This window comes from Festucalex cinctus, chromosome 5 (assembly GCF_051991245.1).
Source record: "Festucalex cinctus isolate MCC-2025b chromosome 5, RoL_Fcin_1.0, whole genome shotgun sequence".
Lineage (NCBI taxonomy): Eukaryota > Metazoa > Chordata > Actinopteri > Syngnathiformes > Syngnathidae > Festucalex > Festucalex cinctus.
This window is the reverse complement of record NC_135415.1, coordinates 13,165,577-13,193,434: the sequence shown is the minus strand read 5'-3', so window position 1 is coordinate 13,193,434 and position 27,858 is coordinate 13,165,577. Positions and strand designations below refer to the sequence as shown.

General features: G+C 44.2%; 1 protein-coding gene across 5 annotated transcripts; it reads left to right on the top strand.

Annotated features, from left to right (window-relative positions):
• On the top strand, positions 1-27,858 carry ttc16 (tetratricopeptide repeat domain 16). Of its 5 annotated transcripts, none has more exons than XM_077521674.1 (20): positions 1-113; positions 9,838-10,096; positions 20,889-21,003; positions 21,603-21,745; positions 21,825-21,900; positions 21,977-22,079; positions 22,324-22,469; positions 22,630-22,753; positions 22,830-22,910; positions 22,998-23,173; positions 23,638-23,902; positions 24,261-24,615; positions 24,812-24,915; positions 25,008-25,134; positions 25,326-25,539; positions 25,925-26,080; positions 26,165-26,335; positions 26,404-26,580; positions 26,644-26,788; positions 26,870-27,858. In XM_077521674.1, the coding sequence occupies exons 2-20, from the start codon at positions 9,873-9,875 to the stop codon at positions 26,995-26,997; spliced, it is 3,030 nt and encodes a 1,009-aa protein (XP_077377800.1). In that variant the 5' UTR covers positions 1-113; positions 9,838-9,872; the 3' UTR covers positions 26,998-27,858. The 5 variants fall into 5 exon arrangements, with proteins under 5 accessions (XP_077377800.1, XP_077377802.1, XP_077377801.1 ...); XM_077521675.1 differs by lacking the exon at positions 1-113 and adding an exon at positions 846-905; XM_077521677.1 differs by lacking the exons at positions 1-113; positions 9,838-10,096 and adding exons at positions 14,171-14,265; positions 17,817-17,925.

The window sequence follows — 27,858 nt, the reverse complement described above, 5'->3', positions numbered from 1 at the left end:
GTTTTGTTTGATTTTCGTGTCTTTCTTGTCTGTGTAAAATGTGATCTTTATCTCCAAATTGTTCGTCCTTTTATCTGGGACAATCCTTCTCCAAGAGGATGATTGAAGCTAAGGTGAGCTCAAATTGAATTTGTTGATTGATTTTTTATTTTTTATTTTTTTTAATCCCCTATGAGGAGCAATCGGTTCAGAAAATGGATGGATGGACAGTACTGCTTGTGTAAAGTGTTGGATGCAGCGACTGGATCGCCGATAGGCCAAGACTTTTGAAGTCGTGAGGCCGCCATATTGCTCCTCCCAAGAAACGTTTCCCGGCATACGATCCTATACATTTTACAGTATCGAAATTGGAGAACATTTGACATAGTACTTGGTAGAAACAGCATGATTTATATTTTAAATTTGTTAAAGATAAAAAAAAATTCAAACATTTTACAACTGTCCAGTAAAGTCATCTTTATAGCGCTTTCAAACAGCCTTTTCTGTCAAAAAGCGCTTTACAGAAACACAACAAAACTAACATAACATAAAAGATTAACAGCAATACAATACAATGCAATACAATCACAATAAATTAATATTCTTCCATTCCTACTACATGTGCTTTGATGTTTGAAAAGGAATTGAGCGATAAAAAAGTAAAAAGGTGTCTTCAAAGCAGCACACACCGTCCAATTTTTTTTATTTTTTTATTTATTTTTTTATTTATTTATTTATTTATTTATTTATTTATTTATTTTGTTAAAAGATAGTGACCACCCCGCCCCGCGACGAGTTTTGATCCGGTGATCTTTCAAAGGACTGCATCTCTTCTTTAGTTGGTGTTCCTTTTTTAGGCAATAGGTGGCAACAGAGGCTGAAGTGGAGAATGATCTGCTGGTCTTGAGTGACAGGAGCAAAAAACAGTATGTCTACAGCACTGTCTGGATATGTGTTTGTGTTTCTTTAACCATAAGTTATATTTTTTAACTATTAGTACATAGGACTAAGTTCCTAGAGCTTGAGGTGCATCTAGGAACCTTTGAGGGACCACTGTATGTTTGGAGCAGGGAACTATTGTCTATATGTTAAGTTGTGAGGTAATGCATCTTTTCGCAATCGAAAAACCCTGCATGTAACTTCTGAGAAGTCCACGAACCTTTGGGCAGCACTGAACACATCTCATTATTCACCTCATACTGTGGAATGTCACTCAGTAGTGCGCAGAACCTCCGCCAAGGCCTGACAAGTTAGCAGACAGACATTAGTGTAAGCCGACCTCGGTGTTAGCGGAACGAGTGAGTGTAGCATGACGAGCAGCTGCGCTAACAGTTGACGGCGGCGCGGCTGTTAGCTTCTGTCGTCTCCAGGCGGAGAAAGTCCAACGTCAACATAGAGAAAGTCATCCTGTGTTAATGCTTGGAAAAGTGTCTTTTTAAACATTGGAAATTATGGAACTAATAAATCATCTTTCATTAAAAAAAATAAAATAAAAATAAATGTATTAACTGTACAAGCAAGGTTTTAGGTCATATTTTAAAAAATGTTAATGGTCAAACAAGTTCAAAAATAAGTTAATCACTATTAATCTGATAACATAAGAACAATTGAACATTATAATGTCATTAACGCTGCCCTTGTTGCAGTGTAAAACAGTTGACTCAATGATAGAGTTTAGTGATAGACTGATGTGTTTTTTTCAAGGCTGATACTGATAAACATTACTAGTAGTCAAGGAGGCCGATAACCAATATTTCAAGTCAATATTAATTTGCAGTTATATATATATATATATATATATATATATATATATATATAGATAGATAGATATATTAGGGCTGGGAATCTTTGACTGTCTCACGATTCGATTCAATTACGATTTTTTGGGTCTACGATTCAATTCAGAATCGATTTTCGATTCTTGATTCAAACGATTTTCCATTCAAAATTATTTGATTGACAAATGATTTCTGCTTCAATTTACAGATATGAAAAAATTTTCATGATCTACTCCAGTCTGCTTTGCAAGAAAAAATGACAAATCGAGACATTAAAGGGTCTTTTTTTGTTTCAACATTTATTAATTTTGTATTGTAAGTGCCTTTTTCCACAAAAACAGCATGTGGGCTACAACTGCCTTTTCCCCTTCTTCTTCAATTCTAATTTAAATTAAATAGATTTTTGGATATTAATATCAATTCGATTAATAAATGAGAATCTCGAGTCTTTTATGAAAACCCCAAATTCGCTACGTTCGCGAGTATTCACAGCTCAGTGAGATACCAGCTTTACCGGCCTTCAGATTAAAAAAATGTCCGATGCCGATATTTATCAAAATGCCAAATATCGGCACCAATAATCGTCCCGGGCGATAATCAGTCTATCAATAATATAGTTGACTACATACAAATCTTCATCTAGTGACGAGGGATTAGGGAACGAGTGTGTCCCTCAACGGCCTAAAGCCACAAAAGCCGAGTGCCAAAACGTGAGTGAGGTTGTGAATGTTTTGGGAGTGATTGCAGCCAAGCCGCAGCGCTGCCGTGCCCAAGACAAGTGTTTTGTGGTTTGGGGGAATTTGAAGTTTCTGTCTGGATGGGAGACACCAAAACCCTTTTGACAGAGCTAACGTAATGCCACTCTTTACACTGGCAAACACACCTCAGACCACACACACATACAATGTCAAGCACACAGACGCACACGTACACACCAGTAAAAGTGACTGGCGAGGAGGCAAGGGGAGCAAACATGTCCAAAATGTATAAATTGTCTGCAGTGAAATGTTCCTCCAGAGAGACGGACGGACAGCCAAACGTCAGCCCGACCGTCTGTCTGTGTGTTTGATGGGCGGACTTCCTCTCGAGGAAAGGAAGCAGGCGGGCGGCGGCGTCTGAAGCGCGCGCGCCAAGGCTCTTGATGAGTTCTGGATGCCGACCATCTCGTCTGCTTGGCCCAGCAGCGGCGTGTGTGCGCGTGTTTTTGTTTTATCACTCTGTTAAATGTCACATTTCTGCTTCTTTTTTCTTTTCTTTTTTACGCATCTTGAGGGACCATTTGGAACTTTTACCGCCTTGGAGCGCTAATGAGAAGACCGCGACGTTCCCGCTTCTGCCGCTACGCGTACTTCACCTGCACGCGAAAGAAACCAAGACCTCTTAACCTTATATTCTCCTTGCCAAATAGTCAGCCTGCACACATTGAACATGTGTGCGTGTGTGTTTTCATGAGATTGCGTGTGTAGGCGTGCAGGGGTGTAAGAGCAAGTGTGTGTGTTTCTTTTTTTTTTTTTTTTTTTTAAAGAGAGAGCTCAGAATTATTCATTCAGCAGTCTAACTTCAACATATCATCTTCATTGCTCTCTCTCTTTTTTTGTGTGCGTTTGTGTGCGTGGGTGTGTGTGTGTGCATAGGGGTGCGTGTGCATGCGTATGAATTTGTGGAAAATTTGTACTCATTAGTTCACCTAAAACCTAATCAAAATCCCACTACCGTTCACCTTAACCAGATACTTCAGAGTCTCGCCAGAGTCGTGAAGTTCAGAAGGTCAGGAGACCAGAGGAAAGGTCAAAGGAAAGAAAGATGAATCAAAGTGAAATCCAGCACCAACTAAACACCACCTGCCTCCCACATGGTTACAAAGCCAGAATCTTACGCCAACCCCAGAAACCTCTAAATTCCAACAGATTAGGGAGATCTCAAGAGACCAGAGGAACAACTAAAGAGATGAAGGAGGGAAGGATAGATGAAGCAGAGTGAGGTCCACAGACACCAGCATCCACTGATTCTGCGAGCAGTGGGAGGGAGAAGCGAATTATGTTCTGAATTTCAGTAGAGTGTGTTTCTTTGTTTTGTGTCTGTGTTCCTTTTTCGTGTGTTTGTTTTCGTGTTCTCAACCACCATTTTGTGGTCCGCCGTTCGCCTGCCGCACCTTAAATGTTCCAGCAGCTGAACACAAAATGTCCGCCCGGCATCCCTTTCTTGTTCGGTGTTCCTGCCTCACTTCCATCCGTTCATCTCCTTCAGCTTGCTAATGCTGGTGCCTTTGACAGGTGTGGAGGGCGCGGGGGAGAAGATGGGTAACGTGGGGGTCTTCTCGGACGCGGTGAGGGCGTTCAGAAGCGAGCGGCATGCCGCCGACGTCTTCTTCTTCTCCTTCTGCACCGTGTCATTCTTCTCTGGCGTGTTTTTCTTCTCCTTGTAGGAGGCCGGGGACATGCTCTGTGGATGTGGGCCGAAACACGGATAATGCGTAAGGGTGAGAGAAAACAGGGAAGGGAGGAGGAATGGAGGTGGGGGGGGGGGGGGGTGATAAAGAGGAGACACCAGGAAGAGGAGGGACGCCAAGAGCAAGTGAAGTAGTTAAAGAAGAAGAGGAATGGATAAGGAGTAATTGAAAGAGGATAAAAGGATGGAGGAGGAGGTGGCCATGGAGAGCAGAAAGTGAGGAGGAAGCGGAGGCAGGTGAAGAGGAAGTGCAGGAGTTGAGGAAGAGACGGAGGAAGTGAGGATGACGTGGAAACGCGAGGAAGCTAAAAAGGAGTCGAAGGTGAGGATGATTCAGAGGAGCAGATGTAACGGAGGGTCGAGTGGAAACAGGAGCAAGTATAAAAGTTGAGGGAGGAGAGGAGAGGGATATGTTTTAGAGGAGAAGGAAACGGTAAGTAAAGGAGGGGGAAACAGGAGCAAGAATAAAAGTTGAGGGAGGAGAGGGGAGGGATATGTAGTAGAAGAGAAGGAAACTGAAGGTAGAGTTAGATGAAGTGGACATGATGAGGTGAAGAATAAGAGGAGGAAGATGAGGGGGAGATAGAGAAAGCGGCCAGTTGGAAGAGTTGAGGAGGAGGGGAGAGTGGAGAGGCGAAGAGAAGTGTAGGAGTTGAGGAAGGGAGGGAACGGAAGAGGAGGAAATGGAGGAGAAGGAAGGTGAAGAGACAGGAGAGGAGAAAGTAGAAGAGGTGAGTGAGAATAAAGAAGAGGAGGGGCCCTGTAGGAAGTCAGAAGGAGTCAGTTAGGAGGAAGTAAGAGGTCAGAGGTGAAGAACAGATACAGGAGTTGAGGAGGAAGTTGGGGGGGGGGGGTGACGATGAAGAGGAGTACATGAGAATGAAAAGGAGGAGGGATAAAGAAGAGATGAGAACAGAGGAGGGAAAGGAGGGAGGTGAAGATGAAATGCAGGAGTTGAGGAAGAGAAGGGGTAGGAGGAAGAGGATGGGGCAATGAGCTGAGGAGGAAGAGGGGAGAGCAGGAATTGATAATTCTTACATTAAGCTGAGCTTTAGCCTGTTAAATAGAAACTCCTCCCCTTACTTTTTGTGAGGAACTGAGCGTACTGTACATAAAAAGGTTGTCACGTACGCAGCAGCATAGTGTCCAGCAGCTGAGCTTGGCGGCGTTGCGGCCCGAGCCAGCGTAGCGGTTCTTCTTGGGCAGCAGCAGGACGAAGGACACGGACAGTGACAGGTGGTAGAAGCTGTGCACGTAGGCGTAGTCCCACTCCTAGCACACACACAGACAGGCAGAGGGGTTAGACACAAACACATCTTGATGGGCAGACACGAGACGTCTGGCGGCTAGCTGATAGCGAACCTCAAAGTAGAAGCGCAGCATGAGGGCCAAAGCACCGAAACAGCAGCCAGGGCCGACCTGCTGGGTGTAAACGCGCTTGTCAGGGTACACCGCACGTAGCTCCTTCATCTTCTGAAGCTGACAGGATAAAGAGGAGAATGATTAAGGGGGTGAGGACGCCGTGAATGTGAGGACAAAGAGGCCAGGGGGGTGAGGAAGTGGAGGAGGCGAGGAGCAATTGGAGGAGGAAGTGAGTATGAAGAGATGATGGGGAGGAGGATGAGAGAGAAAAGAGGATGGAGGGGTAATGAAAGAGGGGATGAAGAACAGGAGGTGAAGACAAAGTAAGACGCAGGAGGCGAGGTTGAAGTGATAGAGGAGGTTAAAAGGAAGAGGAGGTGTTGAGGAGGTTTTGGTGGAAAATGAGGAATCAAGTATGAGGGGAGTGGAGGATGAGGAGGAAGGGGCAAGGAAAGGATGTGAGGATAAAATGGAGAAGGAATTGGAGGAGGACAAGGAGGTTAGAGTGGAGAGGTGGGTGGAGGATGAGGAGGCATAGGATGACAAAGAGGAGGAAATGGCAAGGTGACAATGAAAAGGAGAAGGCAGCATAGGAGGTGAAGACGGTGTGGGGAACGAGGAGGAGGAGGAGGAAGAGAAGGGGTGAAGTGGACAGGTGATGATTAAGTGGAGGAGGAGGTGAAGATGAAGTGCAGGAGATGGAGACGAAAAAAATGATTAAAGAGGAGGAGGTGAAGGTAAAATGGAGGAGGAAGAGGGGAGGAAGGAATGGATGAGAATGGTGAGGAGAAGGTGAAAGGTGAAGTGGAGGGACAAGAACAAGATGGTGAAGCAGAAGGAAATGGGGAGGAGGAAGAGGAGGTTGAAAATCAGGAGGTGCAGATGAAAAGGAGAAGATGTGAGGAGGACGAAGAGAAGAAGGTGGACTGTGTAGGATTAGGACGGAAAGGATTCGCTCCATGAGTGAAGGACAACGAAATTAGTGATGAAGTGGAGGAGCAGGTGTGTCATAAGACGGTGAGGAGTGGGTGAAGGTGAAGGGAAGGAGGGAGACATAAACATGAAGATCACGCTCTGGTAAAAATAATAGGAAGTGGATTCATCTTGTTCTGGTTCCATTGGTTCTACTGGTCGGGTTTGCAGTCATGGGACTCACCCATTTGACGGTGATGATGAAGACGGCCGATCCGATGGGACCCGAGTAGATCCCGTATCCCCAGCGGTCCTGGTAGATCCGCACTGCGATGCTCAGAACTCCAAACATGGTCAGGCTGGAACGCTGAGGCTCCTCAAAGTCGCCCAGAGCTGAGCGCACAAACAAAGTCCACGTAGCAGTACCTCTGCAAGTGTGCTAAGAAGTCTACTTAGAAGTTCACCGACAAGTTTGCTTACACATTGACAAATCTACTTCGAACTGAAAGTCTAGTTGCAAATCTACAAAGAAGTCGACTTAAAATGCATTCCTTTGGCTTATTTACAAGTCTATAGCAGTGTTTCCCAACCCTGGTCCCCAGGGCACACTATCCAGCCTGTTTTCCATGTCTCCCGATTCCAACGCAGGTGAGGATCATTATCAGGCTTCTCCAGAGCTTGCTAATGAGCTGTCATTGGAATCACCTGCGTTGCAAATAGAGAGACATGGAAAACAGGCTGGATAGTGTGCCCTGAGGACCAGTGTTGAAAAACACTGGTCCATGGGAAACTACACACAAGGTCTGCTTCTCCTGACGTACTCTTACAAGTCTACTTAGAAGTCCAATGACAAGTCTTCTGAGAACTACCAACAAGTCTACTTAGGAATCCACTTCAAAGTAACAGGTTTACTTTGTAGCCTACGTAGAAATCTTCAAAGTCTGCCTAGAATCCCACCTTCGAGTATACAGGTAGGCTACTTACAAGTTACAAGTAAGCCGAGAACCACGTACAAGTCTACTGAAAAGTCCACTTACAAGTCTCCAGAGTAGCCTTTCAACTCCACTAAGAAGTCCACTTAGAAGTCTTCTGAGAGCCACATACAAGTCGAGAAGGCTAATTACAAGTCTACTAAGAAAACCTTTCAACCACTTGCAAGTCAAATCCACTAAAAGTACTCCTAGAAATCTACCTACAAGTCATGACCTCTTCGACTGACAAGTCCTCTAACAAGTGTACTTAGAATTGGACTTCTTTGTGTACTGTATTTCTAAGTCCACCCATGTCCACCGAACTCAACCTAAGGCCACTTGGAAACCAAGTTGCCCAAAAAGTACCCTGTGAAGTCCACTTACAGATTTTACTCAGAAGTCAACTTACAAATCGGAGTCCACTTAGAACTCAAGTCCTCTGAAAAGTACACATTGGGGTCCACCTACAAATTCCACTTACAAGTCTATTCACAAGTCTACTTAGAAGTCCACACAAGTCCACTTGGAAGTCAAATCTCCTAAGAAATCCACTTCCAAGTCTACTCCATATTCCCATCCCATGTTTGAAACGATAACATGACCTCTGTTGACCCAATCAGCTGTTGGAACTGTTGGCGTGTGTGTGTGGAGCACATGTTATCAGCAGCTGTTTCAAAGTATGTGATCTCGAGTCCTTCATCAGCAAGTGTTTTGACTGTCACATAGGACTACAAATCCCATCATCAATTTGTAGTTCCACATGGACAAGCATGTTATCTTAAACCCCATCATAATCCCATCAGAAATCGCAACAAATCACACAGCACGATGTCGGGTAGCGTTACGGTGGGACTCACCGATGAGCGTCACCCACATGGACAACGCCGTGCCGTACACGCTGAAGTACTCGAGGATGTCGTACTTCATGAAGCATAGAATGGCCAGACCGGGCCCTTCGCAGGCATGATAGATCTTCACACATCAACAAACAAAATGGAGTCGCCGTCAGAGCCATGGGAACTCCAGCCATCAATTGTGGCCACATACGTACACAAAATGCACATTTGTAGTCACAACATATGTCTATAAATAATATAATTGTGCACAAAATACTCATTTGTAGGCCATGTTTACTAATTTGAATCCACAAAATACAACATTGGTACGTGAATGGCACACAGTTTTGTGTGCATACTAAGGAATAGGGATGTAACGATATCCAAACATCACGATATGATATTATCACGATATGAATGTCACGGTACAATAATTATCACTTTATTGTGGGGAGATTGACGATACAAAAAACAAAACAAAAAAAACCTCACAAAATTGTGAAAAAAAGAGCCCATACGAAGAAAAAAAAAATACAATATTTTGCTTTTGTATATTACGGCAATGCATATAAACAATCTCCAAGCATGAATAACACTTAATAATGAGGCACTTACTTGCTAATGCACACACACATATTGAGTTCCTCCACATATTGACTCCATTCACAAGCATATTACGTGCCCCTTCATCTAACTATTTGCATAGATTTTAAACATATAAGGGTAAAAACATGTCTTGTGAAAATTAAACCTCACTAAAAAAAAATTAGCCACCAGACACTGCTAGAACTGCACAAACGGAAATCAACCTGACTTTTTTAAAAGATGTGCTGCTTTAAATATCGTGACATGATGACGATATGACCTCGACGATATATTGTTACAGTTTTAATATTGCCATATAACGATGTTGCCGGTATCATTACATCCCTAGTGCGTACAATGTAATATTTTTTGCCTACGATTTAGTTTTTTCGTGTCCACAAATGAGCATTTTGTGCGTACGTAATACGTCGTGGCCCCAAATTAGTAGTATTTTTTGCGTACCTCAAATCTATTTTGTGGCCAGAATTTCACCTTTCATGGTGACAAGTTAGCATGTTGTGTGCATGTTCTACCTATTTTGTGGCCACAAAGTAGTATTTTGTGGGCAAAAATGTGTATTTTGTGACCATAAATTAGTATTTTTTTGCCCACGTTATACCTAATCCCATATTTTCTCTCAAACTAATATTTCATGGACACAAGTTAGTATTTTGTGCACATCTTATACCTATTTTGTGGACACACATTTGAGTTGTTGCATTTTGTGGCTCATATGCAGTATTTTGTAATCACAGACAACTTTATTGTAACCACAATTAATACTTAATGCACATAACAACTATGTTGTGCGCACCATTTTGTATTTTTGGGACATTTTACACCAAATTTGTGGCCACAATTTAGCATTTTGTGGCCACAATATTGAAATAATTTGTGACCTCAAATTAGTATTCGTACAGACGTTCTGCCTATTTTGTGGCCCCCAAATACATATTTTGTGCGCAGGTCATCCAGTATCTATACTGTGGCCACAATCCAAAATGAAGAAGTACTCCAACGTGAGGACGGTGTCTCACCGCGCTGAAGAACATAGTGAAGAAGTAGACCATGGCCTCCATGTGGAAGCCTCTCTTGGCGGCCACGCTAGCGGTCGGCAGGAAGACCACGCTGCTGACGGTGGGAAGCAGCATCTTGGCGATGTAGGCGCCCATCTTGGCGAAGAGGATGAAAATGTGCGTCGCTCCACAAGATCCCAGGAGAAAGTGTGAGTGAGCAGCAAAGAAGGGAGCCGTCCAGCTGTCTCCTATGGAGCTTTTAACACCTTAAATGTCCACACGGGGCGTGTGCAGGGAGTGCGAGAAGTTGTCGCGGGGCAGCTGTTTGCACAAGCAGCCGTGCATCATGGGCCGCTAGCCAAACATTTGCTGCTACGTTTGTTTGCGTCGGTGCTAACATTGACTGAATAATAATAATAAATTGACTGCATATTAGTGTTAATTTAATCAACAAAAACTAAACAAAAATAATTTTGTCAACACACATTTTTCACCAGACTAAAAGTAGACTAAACTAGACCAAAACCCATCAATAAACAATAACGGGGACTAAATCAGTACGCATGCTCATCAACTAATGAAGACGATACAAAAATGTACTTCACTTCATAAAAAACTGGACTAAAGTCTATGGAGATTTTAGTTCATGCACAAAAATTAGATGAAAAAAATATGATTTTGTAAAATCTTGTCTCTGCTAATCTGTCACGGTGACACTGCCATGTGACACTCAGTGACACGCCCGCTTTAAAATCTGCAGCTAGCTAGTTCAACATGCACAAACACATGGGACAGACAGGAGGTTAAAAAAGGTTTTTAAAAAAAAAAGTTAAAAAAAATAATAATAAAGTAGATTATAATTATAGCACAACATTGATCCAACAATAATGTTAATCTGGCCGCTAACTAATTCTGGCTAATTTATTAGCATAGAGCCATAGTAGCCACTTGATATACTGTAATTGTGTCAAGTTGTTTTTCTTCAAAAAAGACAAGAGAAAATTGTATGTGAAATAGTTTTAGATCCGAAATGTTCAACATAATTTGCTGAAAAAAAATAAAATGTAAGTAATAGCAGCAAATAATGTTTGCACAGAAAATATTAATTTTAGATGAACATGTTTATTTGCATCAGAGTAGGTGCTGAAGCAAAACCAATTCTCCACATGATTGTTGAATTCTTTTGCTTGTTTTTAGTAAAGATGTCAAACTCGATCACGTGGAAGAATCCATCAAAAACGATGCCCGGATGCGTATCCCGTTCCAGGATGTTTAATGGCCTCTTTCGTCCCGGCGGCCAACACGGGTCCCTGGAAAAAGCGTCTGGGTCTGTGTCGTCCGTCATTTCGCCGCGCGTCCCGCTGACAGACAGACAGACGAACGGCCGCGTTGATGATGATGAATGACGGCGCGTTGATCCGTGGAAGCTTTATGAGCGCGCCGGGATGTTTTACGTCAAGCGGGACGAGACGGGCGGGACGCTGCGCCAAATGTCTCCAGACTTCGACACAGACCTTTTTTTTTTTTTATTCGTCGATTTCTGCGTAGGGGCAGATTTATAGCAGACGCCTTGGAAAAACAAAACAAAACAAAAAAAAAAATTCTGTTCCATCCAGTGGAGAAAACACACTCCCTGGACACGTCATTAGGTTAGGTACACCTGCACACTTTGGTAGGGTTCTAATAGCTAAATAAGATCACAACAAATTCTATGAGCGTTTCCACCAGAAATTTTGTAAAGATAATTTATATTGCAGGTTCTCCTGTAGGTTCCGTTACAGTATCTACTGTAGTTTGTGGTTATGTGAGGGTTTCCATCTCGGGTTTTATTAGAGGTACTTTATAATAGGTTCTATAAAAAGGTCCCACATGTATTTATTTGAAGTTCTTTGTATGTTCTCCGATGGGTTCCATTTTAAGTCCTATTGAGGGTTTCACAGGAATTTCTATGACGTTCCACCAGAGACTTTATTATAGGTTCTCCCGAAGGTTCCATTGTAAGGTCTACCAGATGTTTTCCCAGGGTTCTGTAAGAGTTTCCACCAGAGGTTTGATTAGAGGTTCTTAGTAGGTTATCCCATATACTCCATCACAGGTTCTACCTGAGATTTCAAAGAAAGTTGTATCATGAGTTTTATGAGAACTTCCACCAGTTTTTATTAGAAGCTCTCTGTAGGTCCTACTAGAGTTTTTTTCAGAAGGTTCTATGAGAGGATCTGCACCAGGCGTTCATTACAAGTTATTCCATAGGTTCCATTAAAAGTTCTACCAGAGGTTTTACAACAGATTTTAATGTATGTTCTTTTTATTGAGACATGTGTAACAGTTCTAGTAAAGCTTCCAATTGATAGTTCATAGATGTTCTTTAATTACGTTCTCTTGTACGTTCCATCAAGTGTTCTTACAGTGTGTTTGCATGTGTGTCATTTGTGACTGTGTGTGTAATGTGTATTAATGTTGTGTCTGCGTGTGCACGCCTGTGTGCATGATGTATGTATGTGAGCGCTTGTAGGTTATTTTCTGCATGCATTTGTTCCTATGACAGTGACAGTTGTCGTCCTCCCTCAGCTGTCGCACCTGCTCGGACATTTTTTGGAAAATGAGCACGTCCTCCCTCAAACTTCAAACCTTCACCCGGAATCTTCCTTCCCACGTCACAGCGTTTCCTGTCATGTCACCGGCTGCACAAGCCCAACGATCGCCACTGAATGGGGACACACAACACACACTTGGGAGTCACAACAACATTATAAGTGCATAATGTGTGTGTGTATGTTCGTGTGTGTGCGTGAAAGAGAGAGAAATAGAAAGGTGATTAATTACTTTAAAGAACACACACACACACACAAGAGGTTCTTTCATAGATTCTTCTGCAGGTTCCACTACAGTATTACATCAGAGGTTCTAAATAATATTTTATTTGAGGTGCTTTTTTAGGTAGGAAGTGTGAAGTTTTACCATGGATTTTTCTTCTTTATTTTTAAAGCAGGATCAGTTATATTAGAGGTTCCACACTCTAGGCCTTTTTAACAGGTTCTATGAGAGAGAGGTTATATAGTTGTACTCAAAATCAGAAGTTCCAGCAGATATTTTAGTAGAGGTTCTTTCATGTGTTCATGTTTCACTAGAGTTTATTTCATACTTCAACTTCTTCCTGCAGTTTTATTGATGGTGCCATCATATGTTCCATTAGATGTTCTAGGAAACATTTTATTCTTTTTCAATTGAGCTTCCATATGTCCCATCATAAGTTGCACTAGAGGTTTTATTAGAAGCACCACCATAGGTGCCATTTGATGTTTTCATCAGACATTTTCTTTGAGATCATTTCATAGTTTATGTTCTATTGTTCTATTAGATGTCTATTAGATTAGGATGTTCTATTAGAGGTGTATAGTATATTAACCATAGGTTCCATTAGATTTGCCAGCAGACATTTTCTTAGCTGTTCTTTCAGAGGTTCTACTGTAGGGGCTATCAGATGTTCTGTCATTTTCATGGAGTTTCTGTCATACGTTCTACTGTAAATTCAATTGTAAGTTTTTCCAGAGGTTTCTAAGTCGGTTCTATACCATCAGTTATATGAGAGGTTCCACCAAACATTTTAAAGAGGTACTTATAGAGGTTCCTTTAGAAGCTCTACAAGGTCCAGTTCCAGTTGAGGTTTCACATTAGATGTTCCACCAACCATTTTATTAATGGTTTCTGCATAGGTTCTACTAGGGGTTCATTTTAACATTCTTTCAGGGTTCTTTAACAAGTTCTACAAAATATTCTACTACAGGTTAATTCTACTGTAAGTTCTATTTTACATTCTAAAAGTCATGTAAATGCTGTACTCAAAGACAACTAATGTATGTGTTATTATCATGCTGAGAACATGAACGTAGAAAAACTTAATCAAATGGAATGAGCGGACCCCCAGCCTCCTCAACCTCGGCTGAACCCTTTCTTGAAGTAAAGGCGCCAAGGAGGTCAGGAGGTTCTGGAATGTGAAAGTGGGAGAACAGGCAGCGTCACCAGCAGCTTGTAAAAAGTCATCCTTTTTAGCATTTTAGCTTGATCGCTGTGCAGTGTCGTCCTTCGGGAAGTGGGAGCCTCCGACCGGGTTCCCATTTAGCAGGAGCCGGCCCGTCACCCATCACGCTAATTCTGTTTTGGCAAAGGAATGAAAAGAAGTGCTCACGTCTGCGAGGAGGCGCTGAAATGTGAGCAGACTCCTCTCGTCACCTCCGGACCAGGCAGTCTAAACACGCTGTGGGAACGGAACGTAGTGCAGACTTCCTGGACGCATCTGAGAAAACATTGAGCTTCCTCCTCATTCCCCGACACACAGCAGACACCTTTCAACCCCCACCGGGCCTTCTTCCCACAACAGGTCCCAATGCTTCTGATTTAGCTCGGTTCTCCTGCAGAGCTTCTACCAGCACTCTATAAAATGTGTTAAATCAAAATATCTGGAAGAAGTTCATATATATATATATATACATATATATATATATATATATATATATATATATATATATATATATATATATATATATATATATATATATATATATATATATATATATATATATATATATATATATATATATATATATATATAAAGAGAGAGAGAGAGAGAGAGAGAGAGAGAGAGAGAGAGAGATGTTCAAGCAGAGGTTCTGGAGATTTCCTAAAAGCAATTTGCCAATATTTTGTTTCTGCGGTTCTAAAAGAAATTCTATTAGCACTCCTTTGATGTGGTCTAGCAAAGTTTTAAGAAGTTCTCGTATTTTAGGATGTTTTAGTAGAAGCTTCAGAAGAAGCTCGACCAGCAGTTCTGTCTGACATTCTAGTAGAGGTTCTAGAAAAAGTCTATATGCAGTTTGGTAAAGTTCTACTAGCTGATAGAATATCTAATATAGCATCAATTCTTTAAGATCTTCTAAATGTACTACCAACTGTCCCTATAACCGACTATCAGAGTTTCTTAGAAGAAGTACCAGCACTTCTTTAAAATGTTGTAGCAGAGGCTTCAGAAGATCTACCAGCAGTCCATATATAGTGGTTTTAGGAGATTTAGCAGAAGTACTTTATGATGTTCTAGCAGAGATTCTAGACAGTTCTATAAGATGTTTTATCACAGTTTTGAAAAGAAGTTCTACTAGCTCTTAGTTAATGTATTAGCAATCATATTGATGTATTGATGTATTAGCAGATATTCCAGGAAAACCTCTATTTGTAGTCTTGACAGAGGTTCTAGAGCTTCAGGTTCTGTCAGACTTTTTTGATGTTCTCTTAGAGGTTGTAGTAAAAATTATATTTGCTATTTACCATAGGTTTTTTTTTTTTCCAGATGAGCGCTTTTACAACAGCTGCAGCTGTAACAAAGCATTTTTCGACTAGCTGTCTGTTAGATGATCTGTCTGTCGTTCAGGAAGAGGTTCAAGTCTGAAGATTGTCTAGTGCAGGTTCTAACAGATGTTTTAGCATATGCTCTGTAAGATGTTCCGTAAGAGGTTGTAGCATAATTTCCAGCAAAAACTCTGGCAGATGTTCTGTCAGTACGCGCACATTTCAACATTCTAGTTTCTCACGCTCCGTACTGAGGCCTGTCTCGGGCATCTGAGTGTTTGTGCTGTTTTGTGGTTCCGCGGTTCTCCTCTAAATGCCAACAGCGTCACACACTCTTTGGCATCCATCACGTGGGCCAACAAACAAACCACTTTTCAAATGTGTGACCATGACTTTGTGACATGAGGGTGGCATTCTGATGTAATGGTACTGGCGTGACAATGGCATTGTCTTGGCTTATTGTTGGCATTCTGTTAGCATGTTAGTGATATGATTGTGACTTGTTGGTGACGTTGTAGTAACATGCCAGTCGTATGCAGGTGGAATGTGGGTAACATGATTCTGGCATTGTGGCGTCATCTTAGTGGTATGTTAGTAATGTTCAGCCGTGTTCTTGTGGCATACCAGGGACATGATGGTGGCATTCTGGTGGCATTCTAATAGCATATTTGTGGCATTCTTGAAGCATGTTAGTGGTATTCTGGTGGAATGTTAGTGGCATTCTGGTAACAATTTAGTGGCATTGACATGTTAGTGGCGTTCTGGTACCTGGCATTGTCATGTTTTATTGGCATGTTCGGGATATGATGGTGACATTTTGGTTGCATTCCAGTGGCATGTCATTGACTTTTTGGTGACATTTTAATTCGGTTTTCTGGTGGCACTGTATGACACGTCAGCGGCAATATGGTGGCACGTGGGCCTGTCCTGAAGTTTTAAGGACATTCAGGAGCAGGCAGTTGTATGACAAGACTTGGTGAGGCGTGCAGAGCAACAGAAGCAGCTGTGGAAACAGCGACGCAGACAGAAGAGCATGAAGGGTGCAGGGAGGAATAACAGCAGGAAAAAGAGAAGGAAACAGTGGTGGGAGTGAACGAGTAGACGAGTAACAGTATAGGAAGACGCCATTATGGGAGGAAGACGACATGGTGGGCAGACACGGTGGTCCTCAGACCGCTGCCATCAATCTGAAGAGATGAAATTCACCTGGAAGTAAAACAACTTTCACACTCTGTTCACGTGAATGTGTGATTCTTTTCTTCTTCTCCAAAGTTCTTGTGGTGAAAGAACATCTTGTTTTAAGGTTCATCTCATGGGAAACACACGTTGTTTGTGTCTGTGGTCATGTCACATAGCCGCCACATATAATGGTACTGTTATGTCTTTAGTTATGTCCATTAGAAATTTTACCCGAGGATGTATAGAAGAATAAGGCAGAGTATTTGAGGCTATCAGAAGTTGTACCATAGTTTCTATTAGCGGTTCGTTCACAAGTTCACAATTTGCTTTCGTTTCCACCTTTCATCAGAGCATGAAGACTGTATGTTCTATTATGATTTCGACCAGAGATTTTTTAAGGACTCTTCCAGGTTCCAACAGATATTTTATGAAAGGCTTTTTCATCGTTTTTGTTTTTGTTTTTTGTTTTTGTATGGCACAGTTGCACCCAAATCCCTTCACGGGCTGTACGACGTACTTTGGGGTCCATTATTAGAGTCATTGGAAGTTCTAACAGAGGATTTCTAGGAGATTTTATCGCCTGGTCTCTTAGTGGTCCCTCCCGGGGTTTTATTAAAGGAACTTTCATAGATTTTCCCGGAAGTTTTCTTGGAGTCTATCAGAGGTTCCACCAGACATTTTTGTTTTAGGTACAACATAGGGTTCCACCATGATAATTTGTAATGGAGGCTTCGTTAGCAGCGCCACAAGAAGTTTTGTATCAGGCTCTACCATTATTTTTTATTTCAGCTTTTAACAAAGTTCATAGTATGTACCAAATAGCAAGTGTTGTTAGCGGTTCTACCACACATTTTTAGGGTGTTACTAGAGTCAACACTACGGCAGAAACTCTGTAAAATCCCTTAGATCCCATGTGTCAAGATCCGGTCCTTGAGGGCCAGAGTCCTACATGTTTTCGAGGTTTCTCTACTCCTATGCATCTGATTCAATGATCAGGATAATTATCAGGCTCCTGCACAGCTTGCTGATGATCTTAAATATGAATCAGCTGTGTTGAAAGTGTGAAATCTCCAAAACCTGCAGGACTGCGGCCCTCGAGGACTGCAGTTTGACACCTATGCCTTAGATGTTCTACCAGAAATTTTTATCAGAGGTTCATTGATGTGTTTTCCTTCCTTTTTCCTTTCCTTTTTTGATTTTTTTTTTTTTACGTCACATAAATGCCAGTATTCGTCTCTGCAGTAAATGTGAAGGTTTTTTTTGGATGACAAGAAGCTTGAATGCACATGGTGTGAAATGCCGCCCCCTAGCACACTGTGAGTGCGGTGCACGAATGCCGTATCGGGCCTTTAAGAGGCCATGCGGCGTCCGCTCACGTTTTTGTTGTTCTTGGCCGTCGGCCCGTTTCAGCTCCGTCTGGGCCGGGGGCGCAGAGGAGCATTGTGGGAAGTCTGGGACTCGCCGAGGGAGGAAGCGGCGAGGTGTGAAGTGCACATCCACGGCCAGCCGCAGACTTCAGGTCCCGTTTAGAAGTTCCAGCCACCCCCTTAACACTCCCAACTCCCCACCCCCAACAAAAAAAAAACAGCCTGCTGACTCAGGAGGAAGAGGAGGAGGAAGAGGGATGCAGGGAGCGCACACCTTAACTTCCCTCTTCTTCTTTCCTCCCTCCCTTTCACGCTTTCTTGCTCCCTCACTCGCGTCTCCTCACTCGGCGGCAGCCACGCACAACTCAACACCGCCGACGCACACACACACACATGCACACCCACAACACACACACACACATTGAGCGGCATCCTCAACACAAAGTCAGACGCCCTTGGACTGCAGCGGGGGAGGTGAGTGTGTCATTATGTGAAACCTGCTGTGTGTGTGTTTGCATGTGTGCGTGTGCACGCGTGTGTTGCACCAGACCAAAACAAAGCCACACAATTGTACTTTGTGTATGTGTTTTATGTGCAGGGAATTGGCATTCCTGTTTGGTTCTACCAGAGGTTCTTTTAAGTTCTGTTAGAGTTAGTATCAGAAATTTTGAGGTTCTTCTTTTGGTTCTCTTCCAGATTCATCAGAAGTTGTGCAAGTGTGTCACTGTCAGGATCGTTAAGTTCTGTAAGAGGTTGTATTAACGTTTCTTTTAAGGGTTTTCCATTAGACTCCACCAGACGCTCTACCATAGCTAGCACATTGTAGTTCCAGGGAAGTCCTACTCTCAGGTTGTATGAGAGTTTCCATCAAACCTTCTACAAAAGGTTCTTTTGTCATTTCTACTCAATGTTTTTCAGAAGTTGTACACAAGGTTTTATGGCAGGTTCTACTCTAAGTTCTTTTAGGGGTTCCAACAGTGGTTTTTACAGGTTCCTTCATGGCTTCTGTCATAGGGTGCAACACAACTTATACCATAGGTTAAATTGTCAGACACATGTTATTTTAGTGGTTCCATCATAGGGTTGTTTTTGAAAGAGGTTCTTTTATATGGTCTACTCATTTCTATCAGACATTTCATCAGAGGTTTCAAATGTGGTTCTTCGGTAGGTTCCTTTACAGTCCAGAAAAAAAATTCTTTGATACGTTGTGGTGCGATTTGCATCACTGGTTTTATAGCGGTTCATTTATAGGTTCTACCTTAGATTCCATCAGAAGTTAAGGTTCACGCTATTGGTTCCACCAGAAGTTTTTTTAGGCAAACATAACATTTCATTAGATGTTTTGTTACATGTTCTTTCGAATGTCCCAAAAGATCTACAGTATTTCTACAACCCTGTTATTTCATAGGTTAGATTCAAGGTTGTATTTGAAGTTCTACAATTGGTACCATTAGAGGTTCCACCAGATATTTTACTGGGTGTTCTCTCATGGTTTGTCTCGTTGGTTCCGTTAGAAGTTGTTTCTTAACAAGTGACATGAAGTAATCTTTTAGGTTCCGCCAAGGTTCCTTCTTAGGCTGTCTCATAGGATCCATCGGAAATCCTACCATTTGTTCTTTGAATGGTTATGAGCAACATTAGTCTACGTTCCCACCATGCTAACAACAACATTAGCTTGTGTTGCCACAATGCAAACAACTTCAGCTTTTCTTAGTGACACACAAACAAGATTACCTTGTGATGGTGTTGTGCTAATGTTAGCTCAGGTTGCAACGATGCTCACATTAACTCATGGTGATGCCAAGCTAACAACAGCTTGAGTTACCATCATGCTAATATTAGTTAGCATTGCCATGACTTGTGTTTGTGACACTGGTGGACATCCAGTTCCAGTTATCTTGTTAGGTGGCGCAACATGCTGAGGGTGGGTGTGCGCGAGTGTGCATGTGTGTGCGCGCTGAGGTTGCCAGTGTTACAATAACAAGACAGTGAGGGGCCCCTGGGGGCCGTCAAGACTGTTTACTTAAATTTGCGTGTGTGGGGGTGTGTTGGGGTGTGTGTGCCTAAGAGAAAAAGTATGTGTATGAGAGTGAGACTAAGAGAATGTGTGTGATTGACTGAGAGTTGGCGAGTCATTGTGTATGCCTGTGAGAATACTGAGTGTGTCTGACAGATCGGCGAAGTGTGTGTATCAATAGATGAAGAAAGGCGTAAAGCTGTCATGTTAGCACGTGAGCTTGCGTTGACATTTGGCTAACAATAACAATAGCTTTCATTGACGTCACGCTAACGAAAACATTAGCTCACGTTGGCATCACATTAGCACGTGTTGCCACCATGCTAAAAATAACATTAGCTGGTGTTGTCATCATGCTAACAGTTCACTGACATGCTTACAGCAATTGAGTCCTTTGACTTGTTTTGTCATCATGCTAACAGTAACGTAACTGCATTTTGCCAACATGCTAACATTAGTTTGTGTTTTAGATATGCTAATTTCTTTAATCCACTTATGCTAAGTATATAAAAAAAGAATAAGCATTTCACATATCTCACATCAGAGATGGTTGATACGACTCTTTTTAGATACTGATACCAGTACGTGTACTCAGCTCTTGAGTATAGTCACTGATATCGATACCTAGTTGTACTTTTCATACAAAAAAAATCTGACATCATCACGTGCTGCCATCATTCCTTACAACGCTAACTTTCTTGTTAAGTTTTGGCTCATTTTGGTTTCATTCTTACAATACTGCTTAGCTTATAAGTCCCGTAAGTTTGTTTACGTTATAAGTCCATTCACCCCTGTCAGTTTCATTTTTACTGCCAGTGTCAGTGTCGACTTTAGCTCAAGTCCCGTCATGCTAACAGCTTTAGCTTGTGTTTCTGTCATATTAGCATTAGTATATTATAAGATGCTACCAGAGAGTGTTAGCTTCCTTTTCTTTTCAAATGTTAGCTCTTTTGTGATGCTAACAATAGCATTAACTCCCAATTCCATCATGTTAATGACTTATCTTGGCAACTCATGTTGCCACAATGCTAACAACATTAGCTGGTAGCTGGTGTTGCCTTCATGCTAACGACGACGTTTTGTATTTTTGTCCACCAGGATGCATGTGCGCTCATGGGAGGAATTTGGCGAGACGGGCGTGGTCCTGCTGGCCATCCTCATGCTGACGACGTCTGTCGGACGCTTCGCCACCACGGCCACCGCACCGCTGCAGGTCAAACACCCGCACAAGACCATCACAGGCGTTACCCTTCCACGCGCCTGTCTCTGCCCGTTCACATTTGGCTGTACCTTTTTGTGTCTCTTTTTTTCTGTATCCTTGTATATCGGTTTGTGTCTCTTTTGTTTCTCCTTAAACATGTAGAACAATTGGGTGACACCCCCCGTAACCCACCCCCTGCCAGGGTGTCACCCCCTTTCCCCCCTTCACATTCCAGCAGCATGCTTGGGTTTGATTGCTGTTGCTGCTGCACACAGGGAATGTGTGGAAAGTGCAGAGTCAGCACTTTTGTGGACGCTCACAATAATGCACTCTTTCTGACTTCTGATTAGCTGACATGTTCACTCAGGCAGCAGGGTCTTCTTTTGGCTCTGATAAATTACCCGAGTAACTAAATTTAGACTATAGTTTTCATGGTCCAAACACGTCATAGTCCTTCAAAAGTTCCTTGTTCTGCCAAGTAACCGGAACTTGTAGTTGTTGGTACTTGGACAGTATTTTCTGGAACTATAAAAGTTCCAAACAAGTTACAAAGTCTCTTTGACCTCTTGATATAGTGGACCATAACGCCATCTGTGTGTGTGTGTGTACAGGAGGAAGGCAGCGTGGCCTCCAACAGCCTGGAGGAGCTCCAGGTGACGGCGTTCTGGTGGGGTGAGTGGGCGAAGTGGACGGCGTGCACGCGCACCTGTGGTGGAGGCGTCAAGTCACAGGAGAGACACTGCCTCAAACAGAGGTCACTAGAGACTCCCGTTTCCGACGGTCCCTGAAAGGCAAGTCCTTTCGTTGTTTACTTGTGTCTTTTGTGTCCAAAGAAAGAAAGTTGCTGCTTTCAAGGACAACATGACGTGCTCAGGAACCTCCAAGAGATACCACCTGTGCAACACACAAGTCTGTGGCACACATACGCATACACAAAACAGGCACACGCAGAAACACGAATGGACTTTTGTTTGCGCTCTTGCAGGACTGCCCAGCTAGTGGTCGAAGCTTCCGGGAGGAGCAGTGCTGGTCTTTCAACTCGCAGCTCTACAGTGGCCATAGCTACCAGTGGAAACCTCTCTATCCGGGTAACGCACATTCAATCGTAGTGTTTGGTTAGAGTTAGGACACAGTTAGGAAGTCAAATATGGGTTAGAGTTTCAGTGCTTGAGTTTCACATCAGGGTTTCAAGCCTGGGTTTGTGTCTGTTAGCACAAACGCTAGCGTTGACGTTAGCATTGACGTTAGAGGTGACAATAACATTAGCGGTGACGTCCGTGTTGACATTGGAGTCGGCGTTAGTGTTGATGCTAGCGCTGCCGCTGTGTGTAGACGACTACGTGCACATCTCCAGCAACCCGTGCGACCTCCACTGCACGACCGTCGACGGCCAGCGTCAGCTGATGGTGGCGGCGCGCGACGGCACGTCCTGCAAGTACAGCAGCTACCGCGGTGTCTGCGTGGACGGTAAGTGTGAGGTGAGTCTACGCTCGGCCAGGATTACAAAGCAGGGTTCCTAGCCTACGTTAGGGTGTCAAAGCAGGCTAATGTTTATGTGTTCATTATGTTGATATTTATACGTCATTTTCCTATGTTGAGTACTGCTGACATCATCGTTTTTCTTTGCTGTTTCCCCAGCCAATCGGGTGCGATGGTGTTCTCTTTTCATCCAACACGCTGGACAAGTGTGGCGTCTGCCAGGGCGATGGGAGCAGCTGCAGCAGGGTCACCGGAAACTTCCGCCGCGGGGCCACCACACTCGGTGAGCGCCACCTGGCCACACGTTATTCGCTGCCACAAAGACCGCTAAGCTCAGCATCCTTCCTCTTGATTTGCAGGCTATGCTTTTATCACACAAATCCCTGAAGGATCTTGGGACATCCAGGTCATCGAGAGGAAAAAATCAGCCGACGTTCTTGGTCAGTGATTGGCTGACACCTAAATTATTTTTCATAGACAAAAAGCAAAAAAAAAAAAAAAAAGTCAAAGCTGATTCCTTTTTGCAGCCGTGACCGACCAGGCGGGGAACTTCTTCTTTAACGGCGCATACAAAGTGGACAGCCCTCAGAACTTCCACGTGGCGGGCACCGTCTTCAAGTACCGCCGCCCCATGGACATCTACGAAACCGGCATTGAGTACATCGTCGCCAAAGGGCCCCTGGACCAGCCGGTTAACATCCTGGTACCCAAAACTGCATGTCAGGGATTAGGGTTTGGGTCTCAAATGACAGGATTTCAGATGTTTGTGTTTCAAACCTGGGTTAAGGTTTCAGATTAGGGTGTCAATACCAAAAAGTATTTGAAGCCAGGATTAGGACTGAGGTTCCAAGACAAGGTTGGGTTTTCAAAATAGGACTTCAAGGCATGGGTTTGGATTTTGAGTTTGGATTTCAACCCTGAGTTAGGTTTTTAATTTAGGATTTTAAACCGGATTAAGGATTTAAAGCAGTGTTTGAAGCTTTGGTAGGGTTTCAAATTTGGATTTTGCATCAAAATCAGAATTTAAAGACAGGATTAAGATTTCAAGTGAGGGTTAATGTTTTCAAAGCAGGGTTTCGATTGGGGTTTCAATCCAGGGTTTGTTTTTAAAGTAGGGTTTCAAGAAGGGTGTTTCAAATCAGGGTTTGAAGCCGTGACGTCTTTCAGGTGTGGAATCAGAACGGCCGCACACCATACATCACGTATGAATACACGGTCCTGAGAGACTCCTTACCGCCTGTGCCACCGCCGCCCGTCTACACGGGTGCCGACAGCTCGGTGGAGGCCGGCCCCCTTCCGGCCCCTTCCAACGGCAGCCGCTACCAGCAGACGCCCACCGGGGGCCGTATGGAGGGTGGCGTGCAGCAGGAGACCAACGAAGTCTACGAGGAGACTGCACACATACACTGTGACACGGATACACACTCTACGGGTATACACGTACACTTTTTTGTGTCCTTAGTATGCCATTTTGTGTTTTAATGTCTTTGTGTGTCATTGAAGCTCTGCACGTGTCCTTTTTTCATAAAGGAACTCAAATGTGTCCTGCTCAAAATAGCTGCAATGCATTAAATTGCATGTGTGTGTGTGCATGTGAGGATGGTACTCGTGCAACGTTGCATTATTGATGTCTCACACACACACAAAGAGGATCAGCAGCAGATAAAAAATTCACAAAAGGGCCATTACAACACATACCCACCAGGAGGGGTGGTGCTGGGGCGCTGCAGCTCTTTGTGGGAATTCAACTCACTCCCACCCCTTTAACACTTTCCATCCTGGTCCACCAGAGGGCAATAGCAGCCACATCGGAATTACCGCCAACCCCATACCCGCTGACGTCCCCTTGGACCCCGAGGCCGACGCCCCCAACCTCATCTGGAGGGTTCTCCTGGAAGGACACGTGGGCCCAGATGAGCTGCTCATCAACATCTCCACCAATCAGCTGCTGGAGACGGAAGGCGACGGCTTGTTCTCGGCCGAGGCAGACCCCGGCGGGCCGGAGTCGGACGGACCGCTTGGACGCAACCGGACCCTGCAGTTCACGCTCGGACGTAAACGCAATGACAGCAGCGCTGACATCTTCTACCACAACAAGACGCTGCACGCCGTGGGCAGGGCCGGCGGCCGTTTCAACAGAACCAGGTAATGCAGCAAAACTAGGTCAAAGATCACTTGACAGGCAGAACCAGGTAACAAAACTAGGTGCTACAATAAAACCAGGTCTGACCAATAGAATTAGGTACGACAACACAGCCAACAGATATACTACACATATAAACAGAGCAGGTTCTACTAAACAACTGACAGAACCGGATCTTATCAGCGTTCCGTTCCACAGGGGGAATCCGAGACTCTACCAGAAGAACCTGAAACTGAGTCCGGCCGACATGTACCGCTGGAAGCTTTCCTCCCAGGAGCCCTGTAGCATGACCTGCTCCATCGGTACCATCCCCATCCTGGGCTGCTTGCGTTCTAGTGAATCCGGACTAGTACCTTCTCAATATGTCTTCAGATAATCTGCTAATCTCTCCCAGGCGTGTCCAAATCCTTTGTCACGTGCATCCGTTATGACGGTGTGGAGGTGCACGACATGTACTGTGATGCGCTGACCCGACCAGAACCAGTCCATGACTTCTGCATTGGACGGGAGTGTCAGCCTAGGTAAGATACTGAAAAAAAAGTTGATGCTAACATTCTTTCGTACTGCTACTTTTTGCACAATAATAAGGTTCTAAGGCACTTTGAAATTTCACCCCAAAGCTTATCTAAAACTTTTCATGAGTAGTATACATGAACCCACAAAATGAGCGGTCGCCATAATGTGAATGGATGCTTCTTGGGATCCCCCTCAGGTGGGAGGCCAGCAGCTGGAGTGAGTGCTCGAGGACCTGCGGCGAGGGCTTTCAGTTCCGGCAGGTCCGATGCTGGAAGATGCTGTCACCCGGCTTGGACAGCTCCGTCTACAGTGACCTGTGCGCCGTGGCTGACCTGGAGAGGCCCATGGAGAGGCGGGCCTGCAAGAGCCCCGCATGCGGTCCTCAGTGGGAGGTGGCTGAGTGGACCGAGGTACGGTGCCTTCTGTCTCGTGTACTGTTTGACAATGTTTCTTGGTTTTAGAGATTAAAATGAATGGATTAAATTTTAAATACTATGCCACGGACTAGAAAACAAATGTCACAAATGTTTGCCCCCTTGGTACTATTTCAAGCTATTTGAAGCTATTTCAACTGTATTAGACAACATTTTTTGGTGGCCTCAAAATGAATTTAAGGAAATTTTAAAACACAATGTTAATTCCTTGCTAGTGAAAGTAACATGTTAATGTATTTTTCTTGTACTCTTTTACTTATGTTTCCGTGGGAGTTATTGGGAGTTTAATCATAATGCATTGCTTTTACAAGATCAGCCCTAAGAGAGAAGCTAGTTGACATGCTAACACGTGCCAAAACAGTGTTCTGCCAAGTGTGGCCGAAGAGATCAGGTGACGCGGGACGTCCGCTGCTCTGACGAAAGCCGCCCGTGCGACCCCATGACCAAACCGCCCAGCGTCAAGAACTGCACAGGTCCGCCCTGCGAACGTCACTGGACCGTGTCTGAGTGGGGGCCTGTGAGTGGAAGTCACATCACGGCATCATGACCGAAAAGCCACGCCATCACATGACGTTCGGTTTTTCCCCTTCTTGTGCCATAGTGCTCAGGCCCGTGCCCGCATGGGAGGATGGTCCGTCACGTGTACTGCAAGGCCCCCGAGGGCCGGGTGGTGGCCGAGAACCAGTGCCCCGGCGAAGAGAAGCCACTCGCCGTCCAGCCCTGTGGGGACAGGGATTGCCCCGCCCACTGGCTCAATCAGGATTGGGAAAAGGTGAGTCTTGTTGAGAGTAACGTTTGTTCTGCACCGCGTGACATGTAAGACATGTGAACCGTGCGCAGTGTAACACCACATGTGGCCGAGGCGTCAAGCGGAGGATCGTCCAGTGCGTGGGCATCAGCGGCGGCAAGTTCCTGGTCTTTGGCGACGAAGCGTGCGGCGCTGACGAGAAGCCCGAAGATGAGAGCACCTGCTTCGAGCGGCCGTGCTTCAAGTGGTACACCACGCCCTGGTCCGAGGTAAGCTTATGTCACATGTGATGAGTGTAACATGCTCGTAACCCACCCACTGGGTGCGACCAGTGCACCAAGACATGCGGCGTGGGCGTCAGGATGCGCGACGTCAAGTGTTACCAGGACCGCGAGCTGGTGCGAGGCTGCGACCCGCTCACCAAGCCCGTGTCCAAACAGACTTGCAGTCTCCAGCCATGTCCCACCGAGCCGCCAGGTCAGTCCGCCGGCAACACGGTCTTGCTGTTTCTAGGTTCGGATTGCTGCAGATGTTCTCTGTGTGATTGTCGGTGTCAAGATGAAAGCTGCCAGGACCGGCCCACCACCAACTGCCTGCTGGCTCTCAAGGTCAACCTGTGCAGTCACTGGTACTACAGCAAGGCCTGCTGCCACTCTTGCCGCGTCCTGCGACCGCCCGCATCCTAGAAGCCCCCAAAACTCACCACCTCGCACCCGCTTCCCACTCGTGCACGTGGATTTTGTTCAGGTGGCTTGAGTGCAACGTTTACATTTTCAAAAGACGTCAACGCACTAAAAGTTTCATAGCTTGCTGGCTGTCGGGTTGCCTCACACGGGGCACCATTTTTTTCCGGTTTGTACCATCATCCTGCACTGTTGTATTTTCACATCATCCCTCACTCATTTCTTTTTTCTCCAGAGTTCTTCAGTCATGCGATCGCTCTCGTTTTCTCCATCTCTCGCCTGCTCTTTCTTTTTCCAAGCATTCATCACACTCTCTCACCATCATCCTTTCTTCTCTCTCTCACCCGCTCACTGTTTTCCCCATCATATCGCTTTTGCTTCCCTCCTCTATCCTTCCTCTCCTCCTCCCCCTTTCTTGCCTACATGTGTCTTTGAACCTTACCTTTACACTTGAACCAGAACAATGATGGCGAAGATGAAGATGAAGCTCCTCCTACAGCCTGAAAGTGAACGGCGTGCATCTCTGAACAACACAATCTTTCCTTCAGTTATTAAGTATTATTTAACGATGACAGAGAGTGAAATGTGCACGCCGGTGTATTTATTAGTCATCGCACATTAAAAAAAAAAAAAAAAAGGGTTTGTTTTTCACGTTAGCGCGACCGCCTGACGTTTCTCCGTTGGGTCCCAAAAAGAAAAGAAAGAAAAACAAGAAGAAAAAAAAAGATGATGATGGCGGACAGAGGAGCCGAGATTCCTGACACTTGAAATGTATTCAGACGTGTTTAACTTCCTGTCTTTGATATAAATATAACGGATACCTCTTTGTATGACGCGCCGGGACGCACGGACAGACATTGTTGA